Source organism: Canis lupus, chromosome 1 (assembly GCF_003254725.2).
Source record: "Canis lupus dingo isolate Sandy chromosome 1, ASM325472v2, whole genome shotgun sequence".
Classification (NCBI taxonomy): Eukaryota; Metazoa; Chordata; class Mammalia; order Carnivora; family Canidae; genus Canis; species Canis lupus.
The window spans coordinates 115,619,490-115,631,973 of NC_064243.1; the positions used below are offsets into that span (position 1 = coordinate 115,619,490).

General features: G+C 35.3%; 1 protein-coding gene across 24 annotated transcripts in view; it reads left to right on the plus strand.

The window, feature by feature from the left end:
* The window catches only part of LOC112643556 (zinc finger protein 570), a 131,807-nt gene extending 125,579 nt beyond the window's left edge, over window positions 1-6,228 (plus strand). For all 24 annotated transcript variants that reach the window (XM_035703715.2, XM_049110150.1, XM_035703708.2 and 21 more), the window contains one exon: window positions 2,433-6,228. In XM_035703715.2, coding sequence (XP_035559608.1) covers window positions 2,433-3,790 — 1,358 coding nt within the window. In that variant the 3' untranslated portion in view covers window positions 3,791-6,228. The remainder of the gene's footprint in view (window positions 1-2,432) is intronic.
* The last annotated feature ends 6,256 nt before the right edge of the window (window positions 6,229-12,484 follow it).

Sequence of the window (12,484 nt, forward strand, 5' to 3'; positions counted from 1 at the left end):
CCAATAGACTAAGTCCTGCCAAAATCTTTATTACACAATTAAAAAAAAATTTACAACGAAGTTCTGATTGTGAATTTAGAATTAATGGCTATACATAGTTGGTTCTTCATATAGAAAAGCAAAGTATGCATCTTCTCCCTTTATGCAAATTTATGGGGGGCAGTGGGTCCCTCATTAGAATTATAAAGCTTTTGCTCATTTCTTGTAAAGTTTATTTTTAGGATATTTTCCCTCTTCATTGTTGTTGTCAATGGTAAAGTTACCTTCTGAGGTTATTTTTTTGTGCTTTCTTTTTTTAAAGATTTTATTTATTAATTCATGAGAGACAGAGAGAGAGAGAGAGAGCCCTGGAATTGAGTCCTGCATCAGGCTCCCTGCTCAGCAGAAAGTCTGCTTCTCCCTCTCGCTCTGACCCTCTGCCCTGCTTCGCATGCACACTCTCTGTCTCAAATAAATAAAATCTACTAAAACATTGCAAAATGATACATTCTTACTTGAAAAAATAAGTATACCAGTAATCTCCTTTCTACACAGCTTCTACATTCTTTTATGCACCTTTTTTTAATGTAATGACTCATTTCTGGTGTTTTGCAAGTAACAACATACATATAATTCTTTTTAATGGTCACTATGGTTAGCTGTTATTTTTATACTTTTGTGACATTTCTTGACTAATTTTCCAGGTTTTTTATTCTTTTATTTTATTCTTTTTCAGCATAAGTATTCTTTTTCAGTATAAATCATTGAACAAGTTGATTTTCATTACAATCTTCAATTTAATATCGGGTTGTATTAATGTTCTCAGCCATGATTTTTTTGTTTAACATTTATTCCTTCTTAATCTCTTTTGGTTCTCTTTTCTCAAATATCTTACTTAATGTTAGAGTGCTCTAGGGTTCATTTCTTGCTCCTTTCTCTTCTCTTTATCTACACTCATTCTCTTGGTAATGTAGTCTCTTTAACTACCATGTATATGCTGTCAATTCCTAATTTAAAATCTCTAGTCCAGACCTCTGTCTTAAACTCAGTTTCATGGGTCCCGCCTGCCTTTTCAGCATTTCCATTTCAATGTCTAAAAAACACTTTATTATTTTCAAAACTGAATTCCAGATCTTCCATGTCTTTCCACTTAAACCTGCTGTACCCATGGCCTTCCCCATCACTGTTTTTTTTTAAGATTATTTATTTATTTATTCATGAGAGACATAGAGAAAGAGGCAGAGACATAGGCAGAGGGAGAAGCAAGCTCCCCACAGGAAGCCTGATGTGGGGCTTGATTCCAGAACCCTGGGATCATGTCCTGAGTTAGAGGCAGACACTCAACCACTGAGCCACCCAAGTGCCTCCCCCATCACTGTTGATGCTAATCCATCCTGCCATTGCTCAGATCATAAACTTTGAATGCTTCTTTGTCTCATTTTTCTGTTAAGTTTCATAACCAATCTGTCAGGATATTGTCCTGGCATTTCCTACAAAACATGCCTAGAATCTGACCATCTCAGTATACCTCCATTGCTAGCTTTCTGGTCTAGACCCTCATTGTCTTCACCTGGATTACTACAATCATAGGTCCCCTTGCTTCTTCTCTGTTCGCCACCTTTCTATATTTTTATTAAACTGTAAATGGATATCACTCCTCTACTCCACAAACACTTCAGTAGTTCTCTGTCCCACTCAGGAAATCATATAAAGTTTAAGTATTCTTATCTTTTATCTCCTGATCTCATCTCTTCCTACACTCACCTTCCTGCTATTCCTCAAACATGGAAACATGTTTCTACTTTTAGGCTGTTTCCTTTGCCCAAAATGCTCTTTCTCCATATATCTAAGTGACTAACTTCTTCACTTCCTTCGGATCTTTGATTAAATGTTAACTTGCTAATTATTCCTACCTCTAACTTTGCCAACATTCCTAATCTCTTTTACCCTGCTTTTCCTTTTCTGTAGCTCTTAGTACTTTCTAATATACAATAAAATTACTCATTTAGCATTTATTTCCTATCTCCCCAAAGAATATAAGGTCCACAAAAGTAAGGATCTTTGTTTTGTTTACTATAATATTAAAAGCATTTAGAAGAGTATATGGCACAAGGTTCAATGAATATTCTTGAAAAAAAGCAACTATAAGAATGGAGGTTATTTCAGTGCCTATATTTATGCATACATGCATAAAATTATAACCAAGTCCATCCACCTCCATAATTCTTTATTTACTGGAGATTTACCTTACTGACTTTCTTATAATTCTAGTCATTCCTTCTCAAGTTTCTTTGTGACCTATTTTGTTTCTCGCAAACATCAGAACTTAAAAAGCCAATGTTCTTATGGGTTTTATCTATTAAATTCACATACTCCATTTTTTGAATGCACTTTCATAAATGTTCCTTCTGGTACATGATAGAGGAGACCGTTTTTTAATTATTATTTTTCAGGCTGGGAATCTATGTGTGAGACTGAAGAACTAACTTCAAAGCAGGACATCTATGAAGCACAATCATCACAAAAGATAATAGAAAAACTTACAAGCTATAGCCTTGAGTATTCTAGTTTAAGAGAAGAATGGAAATGTGAGGGCCATTTTGAGAGACAGCCAGGAAGTGAGAAGGCATGTTTCAAGGAAGAGACAATCACTGATGAAGAAGCCCGTATTAATAGAAGAGCACAAGAATATAACAAATCTTGGGGAAGTTTCCATCCAAACACATTGCTTCATACACAACAGATAATCACCAAAGAGGAGAAAGTACATAAACATAATACACATAAGAAAAGCTTTAAAAGAAATTTAATGGCCGTTAAGCCCAAGAGTATCTATACAGAGAAGAAACTTTTGAAATGTAATGACTGTGAAAAAGTCTTTAGCCAGAGCTCATCTCTTACTCTTCATCAAAGAATTCATACTGGAGAGAAACCATATAAATGTATAGAATGTGGAAAAGCCTTCAGCCAGCGATCAAATCTTGTTCAACATCAGAGGATTCATACTGGAGAGAAACCCTATGAATGTAAGGAATGTAGGAAAGCCTTCAGTCAGAATGCACATCTTGTTCAACATCTGAGAGTTCATACTGGAGAAAAACCTTATGAATGCAAGGTATGTAGGAAAGCCTTTAGCCAGTTTGCTTACCTTGCTCAACATCAGAGAGTTCATACTGGAGAGAAACCTTACGAATGTATTGAATGTGGGAAAGCATTTAGCAATCGATCATCCATTGCTCAACATCAGAGAGTTCATACTGGTGAGAAGCCTTATGAATGTAATGTCTGTGGGAAAGCATTTAGCCTTCGTGCATACCTTACTGTACACCAGAGAATACATACTGGGGAGAGACCCTATGAATGTAAGGAATGTGGAAAGGCTTTCAGCCAGAATTCACATCTTGCTCAACATCAGAGAATTCATACTGGAGAAAAACCTTATAAATGTCAAGAATGTAGGAAAGCATTCAGCCAGATTGCCTACCTTGCCCAACATCAAAGAGTTCATACTGGAGAGAAACCCTATGAATGTATTAAATGTGGGAAGGCTTTTAGCAATGACTCATCCCTTACTCAACATCAGAGAGTTCATACTGGAGAGAAGCCTTATGAATGTAATGTTTGTGGAAAGGCTTTTAGTTACTGTGGATCCCTTGCCCAACATCAGAGAATTCATACTGGAGAGAGACCCTATGAATGTAAGGAATGCAAGAAAACTTTCAGGCAGCATGCACACCTTGCTCATCATCAGAGAATCCATCTTGGGGAGTCACTCTCACCACCCAATCCAGTCAATCACCAAGTCCTCTAGACACTATCTCATAAATATTCCCAGAATTTATACTCTTTTCTCTCTCTCTAATGTTGTTGCCCTAGTCTAAGATTTATCTCACTTGGATCACCATGCTGTAGCTTTCTAACAGGTCTTCCTATATCAACTTTGGTCCCCTTAAATTCATTTCCCACCATACCCCAAACTTATTTTTTTCTTTTGGAGTATAAGAATACATCACTGCCTCCATTTAAAACTTTTTTTTTTTTTTTTGGTTTACTGTTGTTCTTAAGCTAATATCCACAGTCTGAAAATTGTCTATGAGGCACTTCATTATATGATTCTTATATACCTTTTGGCCTTATTTTATTCCAGTCTCCTTATCTGAGCACTAGGCACTTACCAGGACTAAGAGCTTCGATTCTGGAAAATCATAGCTCTACCACTACTGTGGCATTGTGTGACTTTGAGTAATTTGTTTGACTTGTACAAACCTCAGGGTTTTCTTTAATTCTTAAAATAGGGATAATAAAGGATACTGTATTGTAGAAATGTGATTATTAAATGAAATAGTGTCTGTTGTAGATTGATACATATTAAGTAATAAATTTGCATGTAAAGTGCTTCACATAGCACATCAAATATAGCAGATATCCAATAAATCATAATAGCTAACATGTATTGAGTGTGTACTATGCATCAGGCACTGTTCTACATACTCAACATATATTAGCTCACTCCTCTCACAACTAGAAGAAAATTCCTAGGGAGACAAAGTAGAACATCCCTGAGAGGCAGCAGGTCAGAATTGAGAAAACCCCAAAATTTTAGAAACAGAAGTGGAGTCTTCATATTCTAGATAAGTAATCAATACAGACACATGTAATAGAACTATTCACACCTTCAGCCAGTTTCAGGAAGTTTCTAAAGAGAGTTAGATAAACTAATCAACATAAAGAAAATGATTCACTGAGAAGAATACAGAACTCACATTTACATCAAGAAAAAAATAGAGTATCACAACTAACTGCAAAAAAACAATAAACATAGAAATTCATACTATCCCATAAAAAGGCACCAAGCCCAGGCAATTGTATTGGGTGAATTTAGGTAAATTTAAAAGCATTTAAATTGCTTCATACCACAGAAAAATTATAAAGTTTGTAAAATTTTAACTAGTGGTTGTAAAATTGAAACCAAAAGTGAACTGAAGGAAAAAAGTTAGACAAATATATATAGGCTTTCATATATATGTATTTTATAGATTTCAAATATATATATGCTTCCACTCATTCAGTGAATATTGAGTAGCTACTGTTTGTTCAAAACTTTTATATATGAGGAGACAATGATCCATACTAAGATTATATCCTCATAGAGTTAAATTGAAGTTCGAAGGCTGAAATTGTTTATACTTAAATATAAAACAATAGATTTTCTAGACCCAGCAAAATGAATAATAAACTGAGGAGTATCATATAGTCCAGGCTGAATAGACTCAGGATAATAAAGTTGTTATTACCAATTCACAAATTCACTGCAGTTAGAACCAAAATTCCTCAGGTCTTTTTGCCCTTTAATTTCACAACTTTGTTCTGAAATTCATGAAGTGTGAATTGTTAAGAGCAAGAAAATTGTTGAATCTGACCTATTTGTAGAAGTTCTGCATATGATAAACATGGTTTATCCCTATAGAGAATGGATGGAGTTGGAGCTATTAGAATATTTGTTTATATCCATCACAGTAAGGGATATGCAAATAAAACCACAGTGAACTCTTTCAAAATCATCACTTTGCCAAAAGCATCACAGAGCCAATTACTGGAAACATGTGGAGCAGTAGGAATGTTCATACAGTGCTATTGGAAGTAGTTGTATTTAGGATAATTTAGCAATATCTAGTAAAGTTGAAAATGTGGATACTCTCTGACCCAGCAGTTCCATACTTAAACCTCTTATAGTCTCTCCTCATGTGTTTAGGGTGATATACATGAAAGTCTATTTCAGCATTATTTGAGAATGAAAAGCTTAAAGCAATCAAAATAACCATTAGGGTGGATATAAGCTATAGCCCAAGTTAAAACGAATGAAGTAGAACTACTTCTATTAACATGGATAAATCTTAATAATGAAATTGAACTAGGGAGTATTTTGTATGAGATGGTACCACATATAAATTTTAAAAATATGCAAATTGATGCTATGTGTATTTTCCATGGCTAAATATCATAGATTTATTGTTACAACAGTCACGGAAATAATAATTAAATCCAAAACAGTGGTGACATCTGGAGGGGGAGAAAAATGAGACTGAGAAAAGGAGGCAAAAGGGAGATACCTTTTAATCATTTATTTCTTTAAAAAATAAGCAAATATGGCCAATTCTTATAAATTGATAAAGCTGGTTGTTGGTTTATAGGTAGGTTCTTATTCTCTGTATCAATTTCATAATAAAAAATAAAGAACAGTTAAATATTGGTTTTTGTCAGGTTATTTCCTTACTATATACTTCAGGCATGCCACTGCTGTTTGCATCCCTATACATCATCCTCTTCAAAGAGAAGCTGACACATAGTTGATTTCAGATGCAATCACTGTTAGCAATTTGGTGTATCAGTGTTTTGACAATGACTATATTTTTATGGTTTTCTAGCCTACTTATTACGTGTTTTTCCCACAACAGTGTTTTTCTCCCTCCCCAGCTTTATTGAGGTATGACTGACAGATTAAGATGGTATATATGTCAGGTGTTCAATGTGATGTTTTGACATACACTGTGAAATGGTGACCACAACCAAGCTAATTAACTGTCACCTCATATAGTTATTTGTGTGTGTGTGTGTGTGTGTGTGTGTGTGTGTGTGTGTGGTGAGAATACTTGAGCTCTCTGCAAATTTCGAGTACACATTATTATTAACTATAGTTACCAGGTTTTACATTAGATCTTCAGAATTTACCCTTATAATTGAAAGTTTGTACCTCTTGATGAAAAATCCTCCTTTCCCCCAGTCCCCAGCCTCTTGTCCACCATTCTATGTTACTGTGAGTTAAACTTATTTTTTACAGTCTGTGCATGAGATCATATGGTATTTGTTTTTCTGTGTCTGGCTTATTTCAGTTATCATTATGCTCTCCATGTTCATCCATGTTTTTGTAAACGGCAAGATTTCCTTTGTTTTTAAGGCTGAATAATATCCCAGTGTGTGTGTGTGTGTGTTTTCCTTTATCCATCTGTCTGCAGACACTAAGGTTTTTTTCCATATCTTGGCTACTGTAAGTAATGCAATGAAGATGGATATGCACATAAGTTTCAGATCCTGACAGCATTTCCTTTGAATATATACCCAGAATCCAGGTTATATAGTAGTTCTATTTTTAATTTTTTGAGGATCCTACGTACTGTATTCCATAATGCCTATGCCAATTTACATTCCTACCAAAAGTTTACAAGGGTTGCCTTTTCTCCACATCCTCACCAATAGTTGTTATCTTTTGACTTTTTGATAATAGCCATCTAATAGGTATGAGGTAATACCTCTTTGACATTTCTATGGGTTTGGTTAGCATTTCCCTTATAATTAGTGATGTTGAGCATCTTTTCATGTACCTGTTGGCCATTTGTATATCTTCTTTTGCAAAACATTTGGGTCTTTTGCCCATTTTTGTTATGCACTTTTTTTGCCATTAAGTTATATTAGTTCCTTATATATTTTGTATATATGGAATACAGAATCACATTTCACATATCTGTTAAGAGGTTCATGTTTTCTCCTATTTCATAGATTGCCTTTTTATTGATTGATTCCTTTGCTTTGCAGAAACTTTGTAGTTCCATTGGTTTATTTTTACTTTATGTTGCCTGTTCTTTGGGTATCAAATACAAAAAATCATTGCCAAGACAAATTTCAATGAGCTTCTTCCCTATGTTTTCTTTTTTTTTCTTTTTTCTTTATTTATTTATGATAGTCACAGAGAGAGAGAGAGAGAGAGGCAGAGACAAAGGCAGAGGGAGAAGCAGGCTCCATGCACCAGGAGCCTGACGTGGGATTCGATCCTGGGTCTCCAGGATCGCACCCTGGGCCAAAGGCAGGTGCCAAACCGCTGCACCACCCAGGGATCCCTTCCCTATGTTTTCTTATAGGAGTTTTGTGGTTTCAGATCCACATTAAAGTCTAATACATTGGGCATCAATTTTTGTGTATGGTGTAAGAAAAGGTCTAATTTTAATAATTTACATGTGGATAACAAGCTTTCTCAACAGCATTTATTAAAGAGATTATCCTGTCCCCATTGTATTCTTGGTGCCTTTGTCAAAAACTAGTTGATTGTATATGCAGAAATAAATCCATCATTTTTAACATTTACAGAGCACCATTCTGTATGCCCCATGATTTACTAATTTCCTGTTGTTTCCAGCTTAAATGTCTGGAATTTTCATAGGCCAATTACTATCCTTTCAGAACATTATCTCAGATGTGAAAAGGAGATAATTCTACTTTTGTCATAGAATTGTATGGATTTATCACCACATATATTAAATGCCTAATGTTAGCTCAAATGCTTAATGTTAGCTGTTATTATTATTCTATAAGATGTATGGGATCAGCAGAAAGGGAACTGGAAAAGGGAACTGGTGTGAGATCATTACTGTAGAAACAGGAGACTGAAATTCACTTAAGTTAGTATGTAGCATACAGGAACAAAGACATGTAGTAACTCCAGATTAAAAGATCTATGCCTAAATTAACTTAGTCATTATGTTTATAATCAATATCCAGCAGAATTTTTATTTCTTAATTTTTGTAAAGATTTTATTTATTTATTTATAAGAGACAGAGAGAGAGGGAGAGACATAGGCAGAGGAAGAAGCAGGCTCCAAATAGGGAGCCCTATGCAGGACTCAATCCCAGAACCCCGGTATCATGCCCTGAGCCAAAGACAGATGCTCAATGCTGAGCCACTCAGGCATCCCAGAATTTTTATTTTTGATGGTTTACAGTTTTTTTCACTATATTTTTCTTCTTTATAAGTCAAATGGAAACAGAAGGAATTAAAATATGAAAGATATTCTTTACCACTGTCAGAACTCTATGCCTGCATGATTGAGAATGTTAACAGGAAACAGGATGGCAGAATGAAGAACACTTATCCATCACACTCCCAACACAGGGAGCGAAAGTTAGTAAAAAAAGTAAAAAAAAAGTTATTGCTCTCCCCTCATTTCTGTTACCTCATTAACAGCCTTTAGATAGAGATGCATAACTGCATCCCCATATTTTTATTAAAAAATTTTCAGGGGGATCCCTGGGTGGCTCAGCGGTTTAGCACCTGCCTTTGGCCCAGGGCGCGATCCTGGAATCCCGGGATCGAGTCCCGCGGCGGGCTTCTGGCATGGAGTATGCTTCTCCCTCTGCCTGTGTCTCTGCCTCTCTCTCCTCTCTCTCTCTCTCTCTCTCTCTCTATGTCTATAATAAATAAATAAATAATCTTTTAAAAAATTTTTTCATAACTTTATTTTCCAACTTATTAGGGTTTTTCATATATTCTTTTATTGTATACATTTTTACTTTATCTCATTGTGTCTCTAGTTGGCCTTTGACCCTTCTGTGTAGTTGGAAATCTGTTGTATATAATTTTTGACTCTCCAGAAACTTAATTATTAATAGCCTACTATTGACCAGAAGCCTTACTGATAGCATAATCAACCATTACATATTTTGTATGTTACATATATTACATACTATATTCTTACAATGAAGGAAGCTAAAGAGAAAAATGTTAAGAAAATCATAAGGAGAAAGTTTATTAGCAGTACTCTACTATATTTATCCAAAAAAACTGTAAGTGAACCCATGTAGTTTGAACCCATTTTGTTCAAGGGGCAACTGTGCTTCATTAGTCCCTTAATGAATTAGCTTTTGTCTGTATTAATCTATTCTTGTGTATATGCTTTCTTTTTAGTTCATTAATTTTTAAACTTAATTTTATTTCCTTTCTTCTATTTTAAGTTTTCTTTAACTCTTTGGGAAGAGACACTTCTGTCAATTCTGAATGGGCTGTTGTCTATATCTAGGTGTGTTTGTGAACAGATGCATACACTGAGGTCAGCAGGCTTGGACATTGCTGCTGCGCTTTCCAAATGAATCCATCCCTTGATTATGGATTGAGTCATCTCCTACTTCAGCTTCCACTAATTCTGGTTATTGAATACTCTTAAGGGTGTTAATACACTGTGATGGCTGAAAGTCTGAGCTGCCATTTACCTCTTTAATTTTTTTTCATTCAATCTCTCAAAGATTTGTGAGTGGTGATATTTCGCTTCTTGTTTTTGAGCATAATTCTATTTCCAACCACTGCCCTTCACTTTCTCAGACAATCTAGTTTTACTTTCTGACCAGTTACTATTCTATTTTTCTAACTACTTGTTATTCCACTATTTATTGTACATTATATTTGTTTCCTTCAGAGCACTTCAAAAGTTGTATTTTAGTATCTATTTCTTTCCACTAGTATAATGTATTCATGCTGTAGCATGTAGCATATAAATTCATTTTCCTTTTTTTTTAAAAAAAACTTCATTTTTTAGAGAAGTTTTAGGTCCACTGCAAAACTGAAAGGTAAAACTGAGTATCCCATATATCCCGTATCCTCCCACATATGCAGCCTCTCCCATTATCAATATCCCCCCATTACCAATATCCCCCCATTAGAGTGGTACATTTGTTACAGTTAATGAATCTTTACTGACCTATCATCACCCAAAGTACATTAATTTACATTAAGGTTCACTTTTGATTTTGTTCTATGTGTTTGAATAAATTTATGATGACATGTTTTTACCATTATAATATTATAAAGAGTAGTTTCAGTACCCTAAAAGTTCCCTGTGTTCCCTTTATTTATCCCATGCAAATTCATATATCAAATCCTAATGCTCAATGTGATGGTAGTTGGAAGTGGGGCCTTTGGGAAATGATTAGGTCATGAGGGCAGAGCTTTCATGAATGAAATTAGTGCCCTTAGAAAGGAGGCTCTAGAGTGATCCCTTGCCTCTTCTGCCATATGAGGACAGAATAAAAAGACATTTTTCTATGAACCAGAAAGTGGGCCCTACTAGACACATACAACCTGCTAACAACTTGATCTTGGATCTCCCAGCCTCCAAACCTACAAGAAATAAATTTCTGTTGTTTATAAGCCACCCAGCTATGGTAATTCTTATAGCAGCCCAAGAGGACTAAGACAAATCTCTTATCAAATGTGTTCTTTGCAAACATCTCCTATTTTATAGGCTGTCTCTTCAATTTCTCGATGATGCTCTTTGAAGCAAAAAAAAATTAATTTTGAAGAATCTAATATATCTATTTTTTCTTTTGTTGTGCATTTGGTATTAGATCAAGGAAACCATTAATTAGTCATAAAGATTTACACCTGTTTCATTCTGGGATTTAGAGTTTTTGCTCTGACATATTTCTGTATCAATCGATATGATCATATAGTTTTTGTCTTCATTCTTTTAATGTAGCACATTACATTGATTTTTTTTTTTTTTAGTAGGTTCCACACCCAGCATGGAACCCAATGCAGGGCTTGAACTCATGACCCTGAGATCAAGACCTGAGCTGAGACCAAGAGTTAGATGTCTTACCAACTGAACCACCCAGATGCCCCAAATTACATTGGTTATTATAGATTGCAACTCTCACAGGACTGGGATAAATTCCATTTGGTCATAGTGTATGACTCTTTTAATAGGTTGCTGAATTCACTAGCATATTAGTATTGCTAGTATTGTGTTGAGGATCTTTGCATCTATATTCATAAGGGATGCTGGCCTGTAGTTTTTTTTTCCTTGTATTGTCCTTTTGTTTTGTTTTGTTTGTTTTGTTTTGTTTTTTGGCTTTAGTAACCTCATAGAACGTGTTTGTAAGTGATCCATCTAATTCGAGTTTTGGCAAGAGTTTGAAGAGTATTGGTATTCATTCTATAAATGTTTATGAGAATTCACCAGTGAAACCATCTGAACCTGGGCTTTTTCTTGTTCCGAGGTTTTTGCTTACTGATTTAATTTCCTTTTTTTGTTATAGGTCTGTTTGAATTTTTATATTTCTTCTTCGGTTGTTTTGTAGTTTGTGTATTTCCAGGGGTATATTTCTTTTTGTTTATTAAAGATTTTATTTATGTATTCATGAAAGACACACACAGACGGGCAGCCTGGGTGGCTCAGCGGTTTGGCGCCTGCCTTTGGCCCAGGGAGTGATCCTGGAGACCCAGGATCGAGTCCCGCGTTGGGCTCCCTGCATGGAGCCTGCTTCTCCGTCTGCCTCTCTGTCTGTGTGTCTTTCATGAATAAATAAAATCTTTAAAAAAAGAAAAAAAAGACACACACAGGCAGAGGGAGAAGCAGGCTCCATGCAGGGAGCCTGACGTGGAACTTGATCCCAGGACTCCAGGATCAGGCCCTGGGCTGAAGGTGGCGCTAAACCACTGAGCCACCCAGGCTGCCCCCCAGGGTTATATTTCTAAGAGTGTTCCCATTTCATCAAGGTTATCAGATTGCTTAGCCTATAATTGTTTTTAGTATTCTCTTATAATCCTTTTAATTTCTATAAAATTGGTAAAGTCCCTACTTTCACTTCTGATTTTAGTAATTTTATTTTTCTGTCTCTTGTCTGTTTTAATGGTCAATCTAGCCAAAAGTTTGTCAATTTTGCTGTTATTTTCAAGGAACAA